The sequence below is a fragment of the Salmo salar genome, chromosome 16 (genome assembly GCF_965601325.2).
Source record: "Salmo salar chromosome 16, fSalSal1, whole genome shotgun sequence".
NCBI lineage: Eukaryota > Metazoa > Chordata > Actinopteri > Salmoniformes > Salmonidae > Salmo > Salmo salar.
The window spans coordinates 89545301-89567776 of record NC_138306.1 but is presented as its reverse complement, the minus strand read 5'-3'; the positions used below and the strand labels follow the sequence as shown (position 1 = coordinate 89567776).

General features: G+C 41.5%; 1 protein-coding gene and 1 long non-coding RNA gene across 2 annotated transcripts; both read right to left on the bottom strand.

The window, feature by feature from the left end:
* Positions 1 to 1454: 1454 nt before the first annotated feature.
* On the bottom strand, positions 1455 to 6348 carry LOC106575399 (uncharacterized). Its single transcript, XR_001321738.3, has 4 exons — positions 5625 to 6348; positions 5341 to 5412; positions 4701 to 4781; positions 1455 to 2312 (listed from the first exon to the last, which is right to left on the bottom strand). It is a non-coding gene; the product is annotated as an uncharacterized LOC106575399 (long non-coding RNA).
* Positions 6349 to 8160: 1812 nt separating this feature from the next.
* Positions 8161 to 22190, bottom strand: LOC145850417 (uncharacterized). Its single transcript, XM_082962363.1, has 4 exons — positions 22088 to 22190; positions 19187 to 19423; positions 12846 to 13091; positions 8161 to 12179 (listed from the first exon to the last, which is right to left on the bottom strand). Exons 2-4 carry the CDS (start codon positions 19284 to 19286, stop codon positions 11131 to 11133), a joined length of 1395 nt encoding a protein of 464 aa, XP_082818489.1. The 5' UTR covers positions 19287 to 19423; positions 22088 to 22190; the 3' UTR covers positions 8161 to 11130.
* Positions 22191 to 22476: the final 286 nt, after the last annotated feature.

Here is a 22476-nt window from a genome sequence, read left to right as displayed (position 1 = left end):
GGTGCATCAAAGCTGGGACAGAGAGAATGAAACCACTTCTATCTCCAGGCCATAAGACTGTTAAACAGTCATCGCTGATTTGATTTATAGAATATTGGTGACTAGCAAATTGGCTTGTACCAGGGTGTAGAGGTGTCGTGACACGTATTGAGTAGAGAAATACAGATATATATTATTTTGAATGCCTTGAATTAAACAAAGGCATTATATTTACTGTAAAGATCCACACCCCCCCCCCAAAAAAACTATGATGATTCAGTAGATCAATAAAGTTACAGTTCTCTAGCAGGGCTCCCAAATGGCACTGCGGTCTAAGGCACAGCATCTCAGTGCTAGAGGCGTCACTACAGACACCCTGGTTCGAATCCAGGCTGTATCACAACCGGCCATGATTGGGAGTCCCATAGGGTGGCGCACAATTGGCCCAACATCGTCCGGGTTTGGTCAGTGTAGGTCATCATTGTAAATTAGAATTTGTTCTTAACTGACTTGCCTAATTAAATAAAGGTTAAGTTAAAGGTCTCACAGCTGCTTATGCTGACAAAACATGTTAGAGAATAGGTCAGATTTAGCTTTGTGATGCTCAGTTCAACTTCCTGTCTTGTTCAGCTTCAGATAAACACTAAATATTTCACTAAAAATGTTTTTTTTTGTAATTCATTATACAAGAGAATTAGAGTTTGACCAGTACAAATTCATGTACAAACTTTATTTTTCATTGGAAGATCAATTAAGCTGGCTTCAATGGAGCTGTCCAAACATATTCATCAATGACTCAAATAGCAAATCTAGTTTTAAAATGTAATAAACACATATACTTTGTTTATTGATGTACAGGCTATGTAGTAAAAAATGTCTCCCACCAAACTAATGGTGAAAACTGATAATCACACCATCTCTATCTGATACATGTAGTGTCTGATAGCTCATCACCCAGTCAACCAGCCTTAAATGAGGATATTCAACCCTAAGGGCAAATTCAAGGTCATCCCAATATCTTTACAGTAGAAGCTAACAAAACACACCAAAACTGACAAGGTGCAAACTGATCAGTAAAGTAAAGAGAGGCTAACATTCTATAACGCTCCCTTTCCTCTGCACAGGTCTCTCACAGTGAGAAACAATAGGATTACAGTAAATTGTGCTACGATTTATTGAGAATTAAGTGATGGAATGATTTTAATCTTAGCTCGTCAGAGAATGATGAGGATTCTCACATGTATATGTTGGTGTCCTTTTAAGTTGCTCTGCTGAGAGAAACTCTTCCCACAGTCAGAACAGGAGTAGGGCTTTTCTCCAGTGTTGAATTATGAACTGTCAGATCTCTTGATATTTTGCAGCTCTTCCCACAGTCCTGAGTGTATTTTTAGGTGTATTTTTAGCTTTGATAGTGTTAAGAAGAAAAATGCAATTGCAACCTCTTTGCAATAAGGAATTGAGACCTAAAGCTCAAGAGAAGTTTAAGAGAGTGTTTAATACCAAGGATACAGTCAGCTGAGTGCATGCATTCAGAAAGCTCACAACACATTTTATACTCTTCCCTTATTGGCATCACCTCCCCAGCTATACATTTTATGGCCCCAATGAGTTTCCCTCTTTTCCCCTGTGGAATGTCCATGGTCCTCTTTGTTTAGCCAGATGTCAGAATCACAACCCGTCCATCTTCTGTTCTGGGCCTGACCCTGCTCTCTGATCCGAGTCAATTTCCTCTTCTCTGATTGGGTCAACATTTCTAAATGAGCATACACACAGTTTCATGTCCTAAACTCCATTAATACTCACAGTAATCATTCACTAAACAGGATACAAACTAACTACAGTTTAACTTGAAACATGTTGCATTTTAATAGAATCCATCAGTTCTAAATGTTCCGTTGCCATGCTGTCTGGCAACACTCTTATCCCTTGCTTGCTAGCTAGCCAACTACAATTAACAGTCACATCAAACCATGCAGCTAGAATAAGAGCAAAGTAACTGCTTTTAATTTTGTTTGACCTGTTTTTAAATTGACATTTCTTTGTATATATCCATAAAGATTATGCGGATTCATGATTTCGACTGGCTGAGACAAGATGTCAGATTCGTCCTGACACGTTAATTCTCAATAGCATAGTGCATATCGAATTTCAGTATTGAAACAATGTTGCAAATGTTGAAAGACAGACAGCAACGTTTGTACAAGCCCCCCTTTGATGCAAACAAAAATGTTTGGCTAAAAGCAAGGGGAAATAATGTCTAGATGCCTTTTACAGTGGAGATCAAGTTAATGAATTGGCTGGCTGGGCTGATGGGCCAGTGGATGAGCAGGGATCTGTCAGACGGAACAGAAAACAAGATTCCCATTTTTGCATCATAGGATTATCTGTGCTAAACAGTGTTTTTAGAATGGCTTAGAACACGTCTCAACCAATCACAAAGCTTCTTTTGACCAACCCGTTGTAGAATCTTTTTGAACAATAGCCTGTATAGAAATCAAAAGGTCTTTGGTGCTGCAATATGCCTCATTCATTGTCATGCACTGTTCTGGTATAAAAAATAAAAAATTGGATTGTCTCCAGTCATGTAAAATGATGTAGAATTGCATGAAATGAGTTTATAAAAGGAAATTTTTGAATGGAAATAAGATGAGATTCATGCAGTGCTTATATTATAATGGATATATTTTCACCCCTACCCTTGTACATGGTGTTCTGGGAATCCACAACCTTTGACATGTGACGCTTACAAAATGAAGAACTGTTTCTAAAACTGCATATCTAAGGCTCTGGTCTGTTCTAGGAGTGAGGGTAAACTACAGGCATGTTCTCTGCTATCCACTTTATGTTTTAATTATTATTTTGGGTATAGGGGAGAGTCACTTGTTTTTCCCAAGCGTTCAGGGAGGGCCGGGTAAAAATATATTTTAGTGAAGGGAGGGGCATACATTTTTATTTCAGAGATACAATTTTCTCCAGGTATCCCTCATTATAAATAACGTACAGTCCCTTAGTAGTAAAAAAATAATCCACCCTAACGAATGGAGAAAACTGATCACTCCATCTCTATCTGATACATGTTGTGTCTACCATCTCAATCTCACAGACAACTTCAGACGGAAGCAGAACCACCCAGTCAACCAGCCTCAGAGGATATTCAACGCTAAGGGCAAACCCAAGGTCATCTCAATATTTTTTGCAGTCGAAGCTAACAAAACAAAACACACCAAAACTGACAAGTAAAGAGGCTAATATTCTATAATGCTCCCTTTCTTCTGCACAATTCAATCACAGTGAGAAACAATAGGACAACAATAGTGTTCTACACTTTCTTCATTTGATCCAATTCACTGTTACCACTTATTATGAGATGAGAATTAAGTGATGGAGTGACTTTAATCTTAGCTGGTCTGAGAGAACTGATGAGGCTTTTCTCCTTTTGTTACCAAAAAGGGAGGTTACGTTGAACAGTAAATGGTAAATCAGAGAGTGTGATGGACCCCATTGTCAATCCAGCAAAAAAATATGTTTTTAATCTGCAAAAGGCTTCGCTCGTTTGTATCCGTTTGTGTGCTTAAATTGCTTTGTTGAGAGAATCTTGCCCCACAGTCAGAGCAGGATTAAGGATTCTCTCCTGTGTGCACTCTCTGATGAACTTTCAGACCACTTGATGTTGAGAAGCATTTACCACAGTCAGAACAGGAGTAAGACTTATCTCCCAAATACCTCCGTTTTGTTCGTGCGTTCAGGTCACTATCCGAAGGGAAACGCGCGAGCGCATTTCGTGACAAAAAAATTCAAATATTCCATTACCGTACTTAGAAGCATGTTTAAAATCAATTTTTATGCTATTTTTCTTGTAAAATAGCGATAATATTCCAACCGGGCAACGTTGTATTCATTCAAAGGCTGAAAGAAAAAAATGGAGAAGTCTCGTGAACGCACATCTCAGTCTCACTGTCTCCAGGCTGACCACTTACAAACTCTGCTGCTGTACTTTGCCCAGAGACAGCAGACACCCCATTCCTCTTTCTGGCGGCTTTAGAGAGCCAATGGAAGCCTTAGAAAGTGTCACGTTACAGCACAGATGATGTAATGTCAATAAAGATGCAACAGAAGGACAACAAATTGTCAGACAGGGCACTTCCTGTATGGAATCTTCTCAGGTTTTGGCCTGCCATATGAGTTCTGTTATACTCACAGACACCATTCAAACAGTTTTAGAAACTTTAGAGTGTTTTCTATCCAAATCTACTAATTATATGCATATTCTAGTTTCTGGGCAGGAGTAGTAAACAGATTAAATCGGAACTTTTTTTATCCGGACGTGAAAATACTGCCCCCTATCCCAAAGAAGTTAAGGTATCCAATAGGGAGAAACTTTTCCCACAGTCAGAGCAGAAGTAAGGCTTCTCTCCTGTGTGTATATGTTGGTGTATTTTTAAAATGCTCCGTCGAGAGAATCTCCCCCTACAGTCAGAGCAGGAAAAAGGCTTCTCTCCTGTGTGTTCTCTGGTGAACTGTTAGGTCAGATGACGTTGTGAAGCATTTTCCACAGTCAGAGCAAGAGTAAGGCTTCTCTCCTGTGTGTATGCTTTGGTGTGATTTTAAGCTGCTCTGTTGAGAGAATCTCAACCCACAGTCAGAGCAGGAGTACGCCTTCTCTCCTGTGTGTATTTTTAGGTGTATTTTTAGCTTTGAAAGAATTGGGAAAATCTTCTTACAATATGGGCAGTGGTGAGACCTCTTAGGTCTGTGATCTTCCTGTTGTTGCTCTCTGGATGTAGAGAATGTCTCAATGTGACCTGTGTGAACAGCATCAGAAATAAAAGTCAGTGTGATAAACAGTGATTGTACAAAATATTAGGAACACCTGCTCCTTCCATGACATAGACTGACCAGGTGAAAACTATGATCCCTTATTGATGTCACTTGTTAAATCCACTTCAAAATCACTGTAGATGAAGGGGTGGAGACAGGTTAAAGGAGGAATTTTAAATCTTGAGATAATTTAGACATGGATTGTTTATGTGGGCCATTTAGAGGGTGAATCAGCAAGACAAACGATTGAAGTGTCTTTGAAAGGGGTGTGGTAATAGGTGCCAAAATCTAAATTATGAAAAATATCTAACGGGCAAATTATGAAGGCGATGTGCTTTATCTATGACCTAGTGCACAAGTTGACTACAGGTATTTATATAAAAAGTACAAATATTCAAATCCCAAAAAACGTCAGTTAGCAGAATGCTAACAAGTACTAAGGAATCCTCAAAGAGAGTATTAGCTAATGCTAATGAACGCATTGCGAACATTTTGTACAGTTTCTGACTTAAACTATACAGATAACTCAAAAACGCCACTTACAGTTTGTTGCAGGAACAAAACGAATATTAGCCTGCAAGGCTCTTGATCCAGGAGGCGATTATCTGCTGTTACCTAACGAATGTTTGATTTTGGAAGAAGAAAAATAAGATAACCACTGAGCTAACTAGCTAATAAATTAGCAAAGCAAATGCACAACTGCAGAGCATTTAACACATTGTAGACTGTTAACTTAACAGCTGTAAGATATCTAGCTGGCAAACATTTAGTTGTGAATTCCATACTGTAATTAGATGGCGCATGCTGCACAACAGTAACTGACTCACAAGGCTCCGGTCTCTTCTCGTTGTGTGTTTGTCATCAAACACCACGTGACTGGGGGACTACCGTAAACTACATAATAATGTGACAGATGAAATTAAGAAAGCAATGTTCTGTATCTCCTAACGTATTGCAAATTGACATTAGTCATTTAGCAGAACAGTAGTGAGTGCATACATTTTAATACTTTTTTCCCCCGCAATGGTCCCCTGTGGGAATCGAACCCACAACTCCAGGGTGAACCATTCATTCAAAAGACTAGAAATCATAACAAAAAATAGTGCCATGTAACGGTAGTGAGTGCATACATTTTAATACTTTTTTTTCCGCACTGGTCCCCTGTGGGAATCGAACCCACAACTCTAGGGTGAACCATTCATTCAAAAGACTAGAAATCATAACAAAAAAAAGTGATATGGAAGAAGAGTCTAGGGTACAAGACTGTGTACATACCAGTTAGGGGAAAACAAACTACTCATCCCATACAGCAGTGCGGCCTGTTTCATCCAATCGGAGCAGATGAAATTCTCATGACCACTGGAATCGTTCCTTGGAAATTTGAAAAACATGCCGGTTGTTTGGCAGAGTATTGAGTTTTTGGTAATTTGTATCATGTCCAACCCCCTCCCTTTCGCTCTGTTGTATGTAACATAGAGCTGTTATCTAAAATAAATGTTAATAATAATAATAAAGGTGCAGAAATTAAAATACATGAAAGATTGTTTTTCCTGGACAAAAAAAGTAACCATGAATTAAAACGTAAAGCGTAAAAACAATAAACTAAAACACAATGTGTTTAATGTGGGTTTAAATAGGAGTGAAGAGCGTCTCTTCACAGCTGGGATTCTGTACTGATGAATATCATTTGATTCCTCTAATGGTAATTTGATCATTGATTTTACTGGGTGACATACAAATCATTAAAATCCAGACAGAAAATATTTACACGAGATACATACAAATCATTAAAATCCAGACAGAAATGTTTTACACAAGAAGCAACCTAATATCACACAGTCAACCTCTCATTTCATTTAGTAAGTTCACCATTCTGCCGTTCTCACTGTTAAACATCGCACAGTGTTCAACACAACGGCTCTTTATCTCAATCATTTGATCTGATCAGTCAACACCAGTTACCAACATCTACCTTCTCATTGAAACAGTTCATCATGAAACAGTCCTACTGCAACTTTTCATACAGTGGGAAGTTGGAACGAACAACACAAACTTAGATAGAACCTGCTCTTACCATGAGAAACAGATTTCCCAATCTTCTCTTCCTCTTCTTCATCTTTAATGTTGACATTCAGCTCCAGTGTTTGACTGCAGTCTTCCAGCTTCACTGATGCCATCTCTGGATCCTGCAGTGCAAACTGGGCTCCACTGTCACAATCAGGACCCAGTGACTGTAGGTTTGGACTCAGTGTGGAAGGAGAGAGGCAGGCTGGGTTTGTCCTCACTCTCGATGTTACCGGCTTGTCAGAGAAATTCTATAGGAGAGACTGCAGATTCTTTCAAACAACACTTTATTATAAGATTAGCTAACATGGAGCAGTCAACTATGCACTTCAACAGTTGTGCAATTAAGGCCCAACGAACAGTGACGGGTCTCCGCTTTTATAGAGAAGTACATCCTTTTAGTAGACGTGGCAGATAGTGTGTGAAAGGCAATTAGTTGTCTGTGCAGATTGAAGATAGCACGAGGTTGATAGCCCGAGGTCTCAACCATCTAACTGTATTCCCAACAGCAAACACTATAATGTGCTCCTTTCTGCAAGTTACCATACATGTGACTTCCTGTAGATAGTAAACCCACAGGATGTCACATGCTGCGGACGCACCTAACGGATCTTAGCTATACGCCCAGTGTTATAAGTCCCACAAAGACAAGTTTGTAGCAGGTTAGAAAAAACACTAGCATATAACAAGAGACTATTCTTTAAGCAGTAAAACACGGGATAGAATGACTAATTATGTAATTTTCCACTACAGGCCTCAGACTTAATCTGAGTCGGCCAGTAGTTATAAAGAGAAACGGACACAAAAGTTAGTCATGACAGTTCTGGCACTTTCTTTATTCTCTAAAAATATATATCTTTTTTTTCAATTATCTAATTTCAATAGATCAGGTAGCTAAGCATTGACAACAAAACATTAATTCATATTAGACAACGTTCACACTATAAATTAGGCTACACAACATAAGTGAACTTAACCTATAGTAGATTTCCCAAATTCACATAAATGCTGAAATGACAAAACCTATAGTACATGGTTGCAGTTTGTTTTAGGCAGCACTATGTACTATTTGTAATTGTCTCACTGCTACTGCAAGGCAAGCGGTACCAGAGCGTCAAGTCTAGGTCCAAAAGGCTCCTTAACAGCTTAAGTTTGCTGAACAATTAATCAAATGGCCACCTGGACCATTTGCGTTGTATTTGAATGTGATTGCTTTTATTAAATATGTTTATTTTGTTATTGTGAGCCGAATTATGTTTTATACACATACAGTACCAGTCAAAAGTTTGGACACACCTACTCATTCAAGGGTTTTACTTTATTTGAACTATTATTCTACAATGTAGAAAATAGTAAAGACACCAACATTATGAAATAACACATATGGAATCATGTAGTAACCCAAAAAGTGTTAAACAAATCAAAATATTTGTTATATTTATGATTCTAAGTAACCACCCTTTGCTTTGATTACAGCTTTGCACACTCTTGGCATAGGCTACTAACAACAGCAGCTGCATAGTCTATCTTACTATGCTGCCCTACCAAGCAAAAAGGCAGTAACTGCTCATAGTGTGGAACTGAGAAAAATGTATTTTATTTACCTTGGTTTCACAGTAACTTTATGCAGTTACTGCTAACATGACCCCCATTTTCTCCAAAACACAATAGAGGCAGGATACTTGTTCACATGATTAAGCATGTATTTAATGTAGCAAAAATGACATTAACTCATTTTGAACCAAATTAGCAGTTACTGCTGTCAGGAGTTCACCTAGGGGTCATGATTGGGGCTGTATCAAATGATTGATGTATTAGTATAATTGATTATGCTTATGTTGTATTAAAAGAAGGGGAGGGGTTATAAGACCCCTCCCTCTTTACATTTATAGGGTCCTAGACTACAGATTTACAATATATATACACACGAGGTTTTAATATTGTTCCACAGTTGTTTTCTAGTTCTCTCCCTCTTATAAAGAGACCCCTCTGAGAAATGTGTGACTGAGACAGAACTCTGCAGGGGAGTGTAGGAGATAAGACAAGTCAGACATTCCACTATAAATCAACTTGGACATTCACTGCTAAGCTTTTAGATAACACACTAAGAGCCTTGTTTATATAGCTGTGGAGGCATGGTTTTGGTATCATGAGTAAAAGATAATGACGTAGGCAGTGACATCACTTCGGGTTCGATAAAATAACATGGGACCTTTTCTTTGATGCAGAACTTACTCGGAAACATGAGTGCTACGTTCCTGATTGTCAACTTCTGTCTGCAATTGCATTAATAAAGGTTTTTGAATGATTTAATTAAAGATATTGTCATAATGCTAATTTCAATGATTGACAAGGAACAGGAACGAACCCTAACACTGCCTTTTTGCTTGGTAGGGCAGTATGGCCCTGTACCTCTGGCCAGGGTAAACAAAGCGGTAATGTTATGTATTGTATATACAGTATTTCACTTCAAACAGTTTATTTCATTTAATTATACACAGAAAAGAAGAGGTTGCACAGCATAAATTCATGTACAAACATAATTTTTCATTCGATTTTTGTAATTTAGCAGATGCTCTTATCCAGAGTGACCTAAGGGACAAAATATGGTTAATTGCATTGCTCAAAGGCACAATGACAGATTTTTCACTTAGTCGGCTCAGGATTCAAACCAGCGATCTTTCAGTTACTGGCAGAACACTCTTAACCGCTAGGCTACCTGCCACCAGATCAATTAACTTCCATACAGTTATTCAAATACATTCATCATCAATGACTAAAATAATGAATCTAGTATTAAAAGACAATTTAATAAACACAAGTAGTCGATTCATAGCATGTTTATCATTGACCAAAAGGTATTTAATAATATAAAAGAATCCACCCAAACTAATGCTGAAAACTGATCATCACACCATCTTTATCTGATATACACTGAGTGTACAAAACATTAGGAACACCTTCCCAATGTCGAGTTGCACCCCCTTTGTCCTCAGAACATTCTCAATTCATCAGTGCATAGACTGTCCAAGGTGTTGAGAGCATTCCACAGGGATGCTGGCCCATGTTGACTCCAATGCGTCCCACAATTGTGTCAAGTTGGCTGGGAGTGGAATTTGTAAGTCGCTCTGGATAAGAGCGTCTGCTAAATGACTTAAATGTAAATGTAAATCTCTACTCCGAACAGCTCTTTCTATCTCCTCCCACAGATGCACAATTGGATTGAGATCTGGTGACTCAGCAGGCCACTGCAGTAAGCTGAATTCACTGTCATGTTCTTGGAACCATTCCTGGACAAGCTTTGTGGCATGGGGCATAATCCTGCTGAAGAAATCTATTTGCAGATGGATACACTGCTGCCGTGAAGGGATACACCTGATTGGCAATGATGTTTAAATATCCTGTGGTATTCAAATGTTGCTCCACTTTTATCAAGGTGCCCAGCGTGTGGCATGAAAACACACTCCCCACCATCACCACCAGCCTGTAATGATGACACACAGCATGGATGCATGTACTCGTGGTTTCCTCCATACCATAGTCCTCCCATCAGTGTGAAACAGCAGGAACCAGGATTCATCAGACCAAGCAATGTTTTTAAAATTCTCCAGTGTCCAGTCTATTAATTCCTTAGCCCACTGCAACTGCAGTTTCTTGTTTTCTGTTGAAAGCTAATGAGGATCCATAATAAATACACAACAACTACATCATTAAGGATCAGAGCTTTCACCTGGGTTCACCTGGTCAGTCTATGTCATGGAAAGAGCAGGTGTCCTTAATGTTTGTACACTCAATGTATGTTGTGTCTACCAGCTCATTCCCACAGAAAACTGTAGAGGGAAGCAGTACCACCCAGTCAACCATCAGACTCCATTGTGAGACGTCTCTCAGAGGATACTGATGAGGCTTCTCTCCTTTATGCATATGCTGGTCTTTTTAAATGGCCCATTTGAGAAAAACGCTCCAGTCAGAGCAGGAGTAAGGCTTCACTCAAGTGTTTAACTAGGGAAGGGGGATACCTAATCAGTTGTACAACTGAATGGATTCAACTGAAATGTGTCTCCCCAATTTAACACAACCCCTCTGAATCAGATGACGATTATGGCATCCCCCGCACATCAACATCTTTGGCGCCCGGGGAACAGTGGGTTAACTGCCTTGTACTGGGGCAGAATGACAGATTTTTACCTTGTCAGCTCGGGAATTCGATCCAGCAACCTTTCAGTTACTGGCCCAATGCTCTAACCACTAGGCTACCTATGTATATGTTCATGTATGTATATGTTCATGGGTTTTCAGGTAGTCCAGTCGAGAAAAACTCTTTCCACAGTCAGAGCAGGAGTAAGGCTTCTCTCCTGTGTGTGTTCTATGATGAACTTTTAGCTGAGATGATGTGGTGAAGCATTTTACACAGTCAGAACAGGAGTAAGGCTTCTCTCCTGTATGTATTCGTTCATGTGTTTTTAAGGTGCCCAGTTGAGAGAAAGTCGCCCCACAGTCAGAGCAGGAGTAAGGCTTCACTCCTGTATGGATACGATCATGTGTTTTTAAGTGGCCCAGTTGAGAGAAACTCTTTCCACAGTCAGAGCAGGAGAAAGGCTTCATTCCTCTATGGATACATTCATGTGTTTTTAAGTAGCCCAGTTGAGAAAAACTCTTTCCACCGTCAGAGCCTTTGTGTAAACGTTCATGTTGTTTTAAGGTGCCCAGTTGAGAGAAACTCGAACCACAGTCAGAGCAGAAATAAGGCTTCTCTCCTGTGTGTGTTCTCTGATGACCTTTTAGCCTAGTTGATGTTGTGAAGCATTTTACACAATCAGAACAGGAGTAAGGCTTCTCTCCTGTGTGTGTTCTCTGATGAACTTTTAACTGAGATGCTGTTGTGAAGCATTTTACACAGTCAGAGCAGGAGTAAGGCTTCTCTCCTGTATGTATACGTTCATGTGTTTTTAAGTAGCCCAGTCGAGAGAAACTCTTTCCGCAGTCAGAGCAGGAGTAAGGCTTCACTCCTGTATGTATACGTTCATGTTCTTTTAAGTGGCCAAGTCGACAGAAACTATTCCCACAGTCAGAGCAGGAGTAAGGCTTCTCTCCTCTGTGCACTCTCTGATGAGCAGTCAGAGCCTTTAATGTTGTGAAATTCTTCCCACAGTCAGTACAGGAATACAGATTCTCAACTGTGTGTATTTTTAGGTGTATTTTTAGCTTTGAAAGAATTGGGAAAATCTCCTTACAATGTGGGCATTGGTGAGACCTCTTAGGTCTGTGATCTTCCTGCTGTTGCTCTCTGGATGTAGAGAATGTCTCAACATGGTCCCCTGTGTGAACAACATCAGAAGAACCAGTCAGTTGGTGTGATATACATGTCAATCAAATGTATTTTATGAAGCCCTATTACATCCAAAGTTGTCAAAGTGCTTTACAGAAACCCAGCCTAAAATCCTAAAGATCAAGTAATGCAGATGTAGAAGCACAGTGGCCACAAAAAAACTCCCTAGAAAGCAGGAACCTTGGAAGAAATGTAGAGGAACCAGGCTCAAAGAGGTGGCCAGTCTTCTTCTGGCTGTACCAGGTGAAATATGTATTCATATCAGTAGGTTGTACAATCAAAAGGGGAATAAATCTATTCTAAAAGTGGGTAAAAGTTTAAAGCTAAAAAGGGGCAACGGTTGTGAAAATTACGAGCCATATCTTCTATTCACTATCACAAGGGTTAGTAATTACACAGACTAATGTCATAGAACTTTAAAACACCGGCAGTTTGTCTACTTCACTTCTTTAGTCTACTCTCTGATCCCCCCAGATAACCCAGTGAATAAAACAAATGCTGGCAATACTGGTGTCAAACCATGCAAGTATCAGTAGCATGAAATAACATCTACCATCTCATTGAAACAGTTCATCATGAAACAGTTCTACTGCAACTTTTCATACACAGTGGAAAGTTGGAATGAACAACAAACTTAGTTAGAACCTGCTCTTACCATGAGAAACAGATTTCCCAATCTTCTCCTCCTCTTCTTCTTCTTCATCTTTAACGTTGACATTCAGCTCCAGTGTTTGACTGCAGTCTTCCAGCTTCACTGATGCCATCTCTGAATCCTGCAGTGCAAACTGGGCTCCACTGTCACAATCAGGACCCAGTGACTGTAGGTTTGGACTCAGTGTGGAAGAAGAGAGGCAGGCTGGGTTTGTCCTCACTATTGATGATACCGGCCTCAGGCTTAATTCTAGTCGTCCCGTAGTAACAATGAGAAACATACACAAAAAGTGACTGTCTTGACAGTTCAGGCACTTTCTTTATTCTCAAAAAACATATTATATTAGTTCTTGTTCAATTATCTAATTCAGTGCTTGACTTGGACTGAAATAGGTACCGGTACTGTTTATATTTAGGTTGCAGGAGCTCCACAATACTGTTGAGCTAATATTCTATAAGAGGAACATGAGCTCAAACAGTAGACATTTGAGGTGACGGTTCTCAGCTCCGGTGAGCTCCTGTCCAAGTCAAGCACTGATCTCATTTCAATAGATCTGGTAGCTCAACATTGACAACAAAACATTAATTAATTCACATTAGACAAAGTATACACTCTAAATCAGGCTACACAACTTAAGTGTACTTAATCTATAGTAGATTTCCTCAATTCACATAAATGACCATTTACTACAAGGTTGCAGTATGTATTAGGCAGCACTATGTACTATTTTCCTGAATAACCTTGTCGTCGCTGTATTATTGTATCAGAAACCAATAGTAAAACATTTTTAAAAATCAAACCTTTACCAAACGTGATATTACCTGAATGGATGTTACCTAGCATGGTATTACATGTTCTTTTGATATTAGACAGTTTAAACATGTTATTACATACCTGTAGTAAAAAAATAGAAAGACACAAATATTGTCTTCTTAACATCACAGTTCTGCCGCTATCTTTATTCTGAAGAATGTTGCATGACTGCCCGGAACTTCCTGTCCCCCCACTACCACAGTGCAGCCACAGATAGAACAATGAGACAGATATTTCACCGGATGTTTTTCGCGTTTCCACTCACTACCAAATATGGTAGTGACAGGAAGCCCACTGGCCGGCAGTGGGAGAAGATGGCACGAGAAGGCTTTTGGCCGACATTCAGCAAATGTTCTAATCGATCAAACATATGATACAGTTCTGTTCCCAGAACTAAAATCTGTTATAAACAAGAGTGGACTAAGTTTTGTAGACTTTATCCTAAGCAAAACAAAATCTTTGGCGCAACCGTCCATGCATTCAGGGATTCTTGGGATGGCCCTACCCCATTATATGAGAAGGGTGGTGCTTAATTTGAGCCAGATCCTCCGGCATCTCTCAGTTTTGTAGTCTTTCGTTCCGGAACCCATTTGCCAGGATCAGGTAGCCTACCTTGTGGCATGAAAAATAATTTCCACTGTTTGCAATGTAAAAATCCTAATAAAAGCAGAGTAATTACATTTGGATTCCTCTGTAATTGTCATGCCTCCTAAAAAATGTAATGTGAAAAAATGCCTGATATTCTAAGAATGTATTAATGTTGGGCCGTCCCAGGTTTATGGTTTGTGCAACATTGTAGCCTATCCAAGATGGCATAGCAGTCAGACGTCCTTCGTCCTCGTCTTGTCGTTTCCCGTGTATATATGTATATTTACATCTTTTCTTCGCATATATTTTAATTTTTTTTTCTCCTAAAAACTCAACTTCAAAACACTCTCCTGCAACCCGTCTCACCAATTTAAAAAAAAAAAAGTATTATTTACCTCAAATCTGAAATCCACAACAGAAGCTAGCCAGAAGTTAGCCAGTTCACTAGCTAACGTTAGAATTCAGCTAACCACGGTTGGCGGTCATCAGCTATCCCTTAGCTCGAAAAGCTATCGGCAGTTTTGTACAACGCGACTCAGACCAGAGCATACCGGACCTATTTTCTCTCCATATCCCTGGATTTCTACCGCAAGCTCTGGACATTTACACCTGGATCTTGCTAACTGCTATCCGAGTGACTATTGGCTAACGTCGGTCCCGGAGCTAACATCAATTATTCTGGAGCTAGCCAGCTGAAGAGTTCCATCAGCCACTCCTGGGCTACAATCACCTATCCGGACCCGTTTTACTGCCGATGCGGAGCCCCATCGGGCCTTCATGACTGGACTACTGACGTTATCTGCCGAGGGAGTTATCCAACTGGCCCCTCCATCGCGACGTAACCTGAACGCCCATCTGATCGCCCGCTAATCGTTAGCTGTCTTATCGGCTGCTATCTGAATAGGTCTATCGGCCAATTTTCTTGGGCCACTATAACTATAACTATTTTTGCCAATTGGATTGGTCCCCTCTACCACACGGAACCCCACTAATCTACTGACGGAAACGCACGAGGTGGCTAAAAACAGACCATCTTCTGCCAACTTGCTACCCATGGCCCGGCTAGCTGTCTGAATCGCCGTGACCCCAACCAACCTCACTACTCACTGGACCCTTATGATCACTCGGCTAAGCATGCCTTTCCTTAATGTCAATATGCCTTGTCCATTGCTGTTCTGGTTAGTGTTTATTGGCTTATTTCACTGTAGAGCCTCTAGCCCTGCTCATTATACCTTATCCAACCTCTCAGTTCCACCACCCACACATGCGATGACATCACCTGGTTTCAATGATGTTTCTAGAGACAATATCTCTCTCATCACTCAATGCCTAGGTTTACCTCCACTGTATTCACATCCTACCATACCTTTGTCTGTACATTATACCTTGAAGCTATTTTATCGCCCCCAGAAACCTGCTCCTTTTACTCTCTGTTCCGGACGTCCTAGACGACCAACACTCATAGCTTTAAGCCGTACCCGTAGCCTACTCCTCCTCTGGCGATGTAAAGGTGAATCCAGGCCCTGCAGTGCCTAGCTCCACTCCTATTCCCCAGGCGCTCTCTTTTGATGACTTCTGTAACCGTAATAGCCTTGGTTTCATGCATGTTAACATTAGAAGCCTCCTCCCTAAGTTTGTTTTATTCACTGCTTTAGCACACTCTGCCAACCCGGATGTCCTAGCTGTGTCTGAATCTTGGCTTAGGAAGTCCACCAAAAACTCTGAAATCTCCATCCCTAACTACAACATTTTCAGACAAGATAGAACGGCCAAAAAGGGCAGTGTTGCAATCTACTGCAGAGATAGCCTGCAGAGTTCTGTCCTACTATCCAGGTCTGTACCCAAACAATTTGAACTTCTACTTTTAAAAATCCACCTCTCTAAAAACAAGTCTCTCACTGTTGCCGCCTGCTATAGACCACCCTCTGCCCCCAGCTGTGCTCTGGACACCATATGTGAACTGATTGCCCCCCATCTATCTTCAGAGCTCGTGCTGCTAGGTGACCTAAACTGGGACATGCTTAACACCCCAGCCACCCTACAATCTAAGCTTGATGCCCTCAATCTCACACAAATTATCAATGAACCTACCAGGTACCACCCCAAAGCCGTAAACACGGGAACCCTCATATCATCCTAACCAACTTGCCCTCTAAATACACCCCTGCTCTGTTTTCAACCAAGATCTCAGCGATCACTGCCTCATTGCCTGCATCCGTAATGGGTCAGCGGTCAAACGACCTCCACTCATCACTGTCAAACCCTCCCTGAAACACTTCAGCGAGCAGGCCTTTCTAATCGACCTGGCCTGGGTATCCTGGAAGGATATTGACCTCATCCCTTCAGTAGATGATGCCTGGTTATTTTTTTTAATGCCTTCCTCACCATCTTAAATAAGCATGCCCCATTCAAGAAATTTAGAACCAGGAACAGATATAGCCCTTGGTTCTCTCCAGACCTGACTGCCCTTAACCAACACAAAAACATCCGGTGGCGTTCTGCATTAGCATCGAACAGGCCCCTTGATATGCAACTTTTCAGGGAAGTTAGAAACCAGTACACACAGGCAGTTAGAAAAGCAAAGGCTAGTTTTTTTCAAGCAGAAATTTACTTCCTGCAACACAAACTCAAAAAAGTTCTGGGACGCTGTAAAGTCCTTGGAGAATAAGAGCACCTCCTCCCAGCTGCCCACTGCACTGAGGATCGGAAACTCTGTCACCACCGATAAATCCACTATAATTGAGAATTTCAATAAGCATTTTTCTACGGCTGGCCATGCTTTCCAACTGGCTACCCCTACCCACAGCACTGTACCCCCCACAGCAACTCTCCCAAGCCTTCCCCATTTCTCCTTCTCCCAAATCCAGTCAGCTGATGTTCTGAAAGAGCTGCAAAATCTGGACCCCTACAAATCAGCCGGACCCTTTCTTTCTAAAATTATCTGCCGATATTGTTGCAACACCTATTACGAGCCTATTCAACCTCTCTTTCGTGTCGTCTGAGATTCCCAAAGATTGGAAAGCAGCTGCGGTAATCCCCCCTTCAAAGGGGGGGACACTCTTGACCCAAACTGCTACAGACCTATATCTAACCTACCCTGCCTTTCTAAAGCCTTCGAAAGCCAAGTCAACAAACAGATTACCGACCATTTCGAATCCCACCGCACCTTCTCCGCTATGCAATCTGGTTTCAGAGCTGGTCATGGGTGCACCTCAGCCACGCTCAAGGTCCTAAACGATATCTTAACCGCCATCGATAAGAAACAATACTGTGCAGCCGTATTCATTGACCTGGCCAAGGCTTTCGACTTTGTCAATCACCACATTCTTATCGGCAAACTCAACAGCCTTGGTTTCTCAAATGACTGCCTCGCCTGGTTCACCAACTACTTCTCAGACATAGTTCAGTGTGTCAAATTGGAAGGCCTGTTGTCCGGACCTCTGGCAGTCTATGGGGTGCCACAGGGTTCAATTCTCGGGACGACTCTTTTCTCTGTATAAATCAATGATGTCGCTCTTGCTGCTGGTGATTCTCTGATCCACCTCTACGCAGACGACACCATTCTGCATACCTCTGGCCCTTCTTTGGACACTGTGTTAACTAACCTCCAGACGAGCTTCAATGCCATACAACTCTCCTTCCGTGGCCTCCAACTGCTCTTAAATGCAAGTAAAACTAAATGCATGCTCTTCAACCGATCGCTGCCCGCACCTGCCCGCCCATCCAGCATCACTACTCTGGACGGTTCAGACTTAGAATATGTGGACAATTACAAATACCTAGGTGTCTGGTTAGACTGTAAACTCTCCTTCCAGACTCACATTAAACATCTCTAATCCAAAATCAAATCTAGAATCGGCCTCATATTTCGCAACAAAGCATCCTTCACTCATGCTGCCAAACATACCCTCGTAAAACTGACCATCCTACCGATCCTTGACTTCGGTGATGTCATTTACAAAATAGCCCCCAACACTCTACTCAGCAAACTGGATGCAGTCTATCACAGTGCCATCCATTTTGTCATCAAAGCCCCATATACTCCCCACCACTGCGACCTGTATGCTCTCTTTGGCTGGCCCTCGCTTCATATTCGTCGCCAAACCCACTGGCTCCAGGTCATCTATAAGTCTTTGCTAGGTAAAGCCCCGCCTTATCTCAGCTCACTGGTCACCATAGCAGCACCCACCCATAGCACGCGCTCCAGCAGGTATATTTCACTGGTCACCACCAAAGCCAATTCCTCCTTTGGCAGCAGAGAACTGTAAGGAAAGGCGGCCAATGACTGGAACGAATTGCAAAAACCACTGAAGCTGGAGACATATCTCCCTCACTAACTTTAAGCATCAGCTGTCAGAGCAGCTCACAGATCACTGCACATAGCCCATCCAAGTACATCATCCCCAGACTGTTATTTTATTTTTGCTCCTTCGCACCCCAGTATCTCTACTTGCACATTTATCTTCTGCACATCTATCACTCCAATGTTTAATTGCTAAATTGTAATTACTTCGCCACTACGGCCTATTTATTGCCTTACCACCCTAATCTTACCAAATTTGCACATAGTGTATATAGACTTTGCTATTGTGTTATTGACTGTACGTTTGCTTATCCCATGTGTAACTGTGTTGTTGTTTGTGTCGCACTGCTTTGCTTTATCTTGGCCAGGTCGCAGTTGTAAACGAGAACTTGTTCTCAACTGGCCTACCTGGTTAAATAAAAAATAAATAAATAAAATACTCTCGGAACACTCCAGATAGCCCAGTGATTAAAACAATGCTGGCAATACTGGTGTCAAACCATGTAAGTATCAGTAGCATGAAATAACATCTACTTTCTCATTGAAACAGTTCATCATGAAACAGTTCTACTGCAACTTTTCACGCACAGTGGGAAGTTGGAACGAACAACAAACTTAGTTAGATAGAACCTGCTCTTACCATGAGAAACAGATTTCCCAATCTTCTCCTCTTCTTCATCTTTCATGTTGACATTCAGTTCCAGTATTTGACTGCAGTCTTCCATCTTCACTGATGCCATCTCTGGATCCTGCAGTGCAAACTGGGCTCCACTGCCATTATCAGGACCCAGTGACTATAGGTTTGGACTCAGTGTGGAAGGAGAGAGGCAGGCTGGGTCTGTCCTCACTGTTGATGTTACCGGCCTCACACTTAATTCTAGTCGGCCAGTAGTAATAAAGAAAAAAAGACACAGAAGTTAGTCTTGACAGTTCAGGCACTTTCTTTATTCCCTAAAAATATATTATATTTCTTTTTTTCAATTATCTAATTCAGTGCTTGACTTGGACTGAAATAGGTGCCGGTAGTGTTTATATTTAGGTGCAGGAGCTCCACAATACTGTTGAGCTAATATTCTATAAGAGGAACATGATCTCAAGCAGTAGAAATGTAAGTACTCTGCTCCGGTGAGCTCCTGTCCAAATCAAGCACTGATCTCATTTCAGTAGATCAGGTAGCTAAGCATTGACAACAAATACAGGACTAACATCAGGACAAAGATCGAATCGTAGTACACCGGCTCCAACGTTCGTCGGATGTGGCAGGGTTTGCAAACTATTACAGACTACAAAGGGAAGCACAGCCGAGAGCTGCCCAGTGACACGAGCCTACCAGACGAGCTAAATAACTTCTATTCTCGCTTTGAGGCAAGGAACACTGAAACATGCATGAGAGCATCAGCTGTTCCAGACAACTGTGTGATCATGCTCTCCGCAGCCAATGTGAGTAAGACCTTTAAACAGGTCAACATTCACAAGGCCGCTGGGCCACACGGATTACCAGGACGTGTACTCCAAGCATGCGCTGACCAACTGGCAAGTGTCTTCACTGACATTTTCAACCTCTCCCTGTCTGAGTCTGTAATACCAACATGTTTCAAGCAGACCACCATAGTCCCTGTGCCCAAGAACACTAAGGTAACCTGCCTAAATGACTACCGACCCGTAGCACTCACATCTGTAGCTGTGAAATGCTTTGAAAGGCTGGTCATGGCTCACAACAGCATTATCCCAGAAACCCTAGACCCACTCCAACTTGCATACTGCACCAACAGATCCACAGATGATGCAATCTCAATTGCACTCCACACTGCCCTTTCTCACCTGGACAAAAGGAACACCTACGTGAGAATGCTATTTATTGACTACAGCTCAGCGTTCAACACCATAGTGCCCTCAAAGCTCATCACCAAGCTAAGGACCCTGGGACTAAACACCTCCCTCTGCAAATGGATCCTGGACTTCCTGACAGGCCGCCCCCAGGTGGCAAGGGTAGGTAACAACACATCCACCATACTGATCCTCAACACGGGGGCCCCTCAGGGGTGCGTACTCAGTCCCCTCCTGTACTCCCTGTTCACTCATGAGTGTACAGCCAGGCACGAATCCAATACCACCATTAAGTTTGCTGATGACAACAGTGGTGGGCCCGATCACCGACAATGATGAGAAAGCTTATAGGGAGGTGGTCAGAGACCTGACTGTGTGGTGCAAGGACAGCAACCTCTCCCTCAACGTGATCAAGACAAAAGGAGATGATTGTAGACTACAGGAAAAGGAAGACTGAGCACGCTCCCATTCTCATCGACGGGGCTGTAGTGGAGCAGGTTGAGAGCGTCAAGTTTCTTGGAGTCCACATCACCAACAAACTAACATGGTTCAAGCACACCAAGACAGTCGTGAAGAGGACACAACAAAACCTATTCCCCTCAGGAGACTGAAAAGATTTGGCATGGGTCCTCAGATCCTCAAAAAGTTAATCAGCTGCACCATCGAGAGCATCCTGACTGGTTGCATCACTACCTGGTATGGCAACTGCTTGGCCTTTGACTGCAAGGCACTACAGAGGGTAGTATGTACAGCCCAGTACATCACCAGGGCCAAGCTTCCTGAACTGTTTTCTCTGCTACCGGACGGCAAACAGTACCAGAGCCCCAAGTCTTGGTCCAAGAGGCTTCTAAACAGCTTCTACCCCCAAGCCATAAGACTCCCGAACAGCTAATCAAATGGCTACCCAGACTATTTACATTTGCCGCCCCCACACACTGCTGCTACTACTCTCTTAACTATGCATAGCCACTTTAATAACTCTACCTACATGTACATAATTACCTCGACACCGGTGCCCCCCGCACTCTGTACCCCCTGTATATTGCGCCGCTATTGTTATTTAGTGCTGCTCTTTCATTATTCTTATCTCTTACTTTAAGGTATTTTCTTAAAACTGCACTGTTGGTTAAGGGCTTGTAAGTAAGCATGTCACTTTAAGGTCTATACATGTTGTATTCGGCGCATGTGACAAATAAAATGTGATTTGAAAACATTAATTAATTCACATTAGACACAAAGGACACAACGTAAGAGCACGTTATAGTAGATTTCCTAAGTTCACATAAAATGACTCAAAAACCATGTAGTACATTGCAAGGTTACTATTTTCCTGAACAACCGCGTCTTTATTGTATCATTTCAATCAAAAAACGATTGTATTTCCCGTTCACACTGTAGTAACAGACCGAGTGGGCGCCGCCATTTTACCAGCTCGTTTAATTTTACACAAAACCAATAACATGCAACAAAAAATCTCAAATAAATGGATTCTTTATGAAATTACCTTGAGAAAAATATGTACATCCACTCAGACAAACCCAAAGTCTCTAGCTATGTGACTTGTAAAATAGTTTACCACGTTCTTCACTCGGTTTGACACAGAAATTACACATCAAACCTTTACCAAACGTGATAATACCTTAATGGATTTGTTACCTAGCATGGAATGACATGTTCTTTCGATATTGTAAAGTTTAAACGTGCTATTCCATACCTGTAGTAATAAACTGAAACGGACACACACAAAGGTTATTTTCTTGACTGCACCGTTTTGGCGCTTTCTTTATTCTGAAGAATGGTGCCCGCCTGCCGGGAACTTCCTGTTCTCCACTACCACAGTAGTGCATTCTGGGATCCTTGGGATGGCCCTTACCCCATTACATGAGAAGGGGATAGATGCTACTACTGCTGCTGCCGCCGCCTCCTCAGTGGGGTAAACTAAAGTACAAAGATAAACAAAATTTAACAGATGACAAAAGCAGTTTTCTTTATAAAATAAATGAATGTTTATTTATAACACATGCTGAGAGCAAATGCACCTCTAACTAAATGTAACTCCAAAGGAACGGCAATTTAAGGGATAGTTTAATCAAATTACAAATG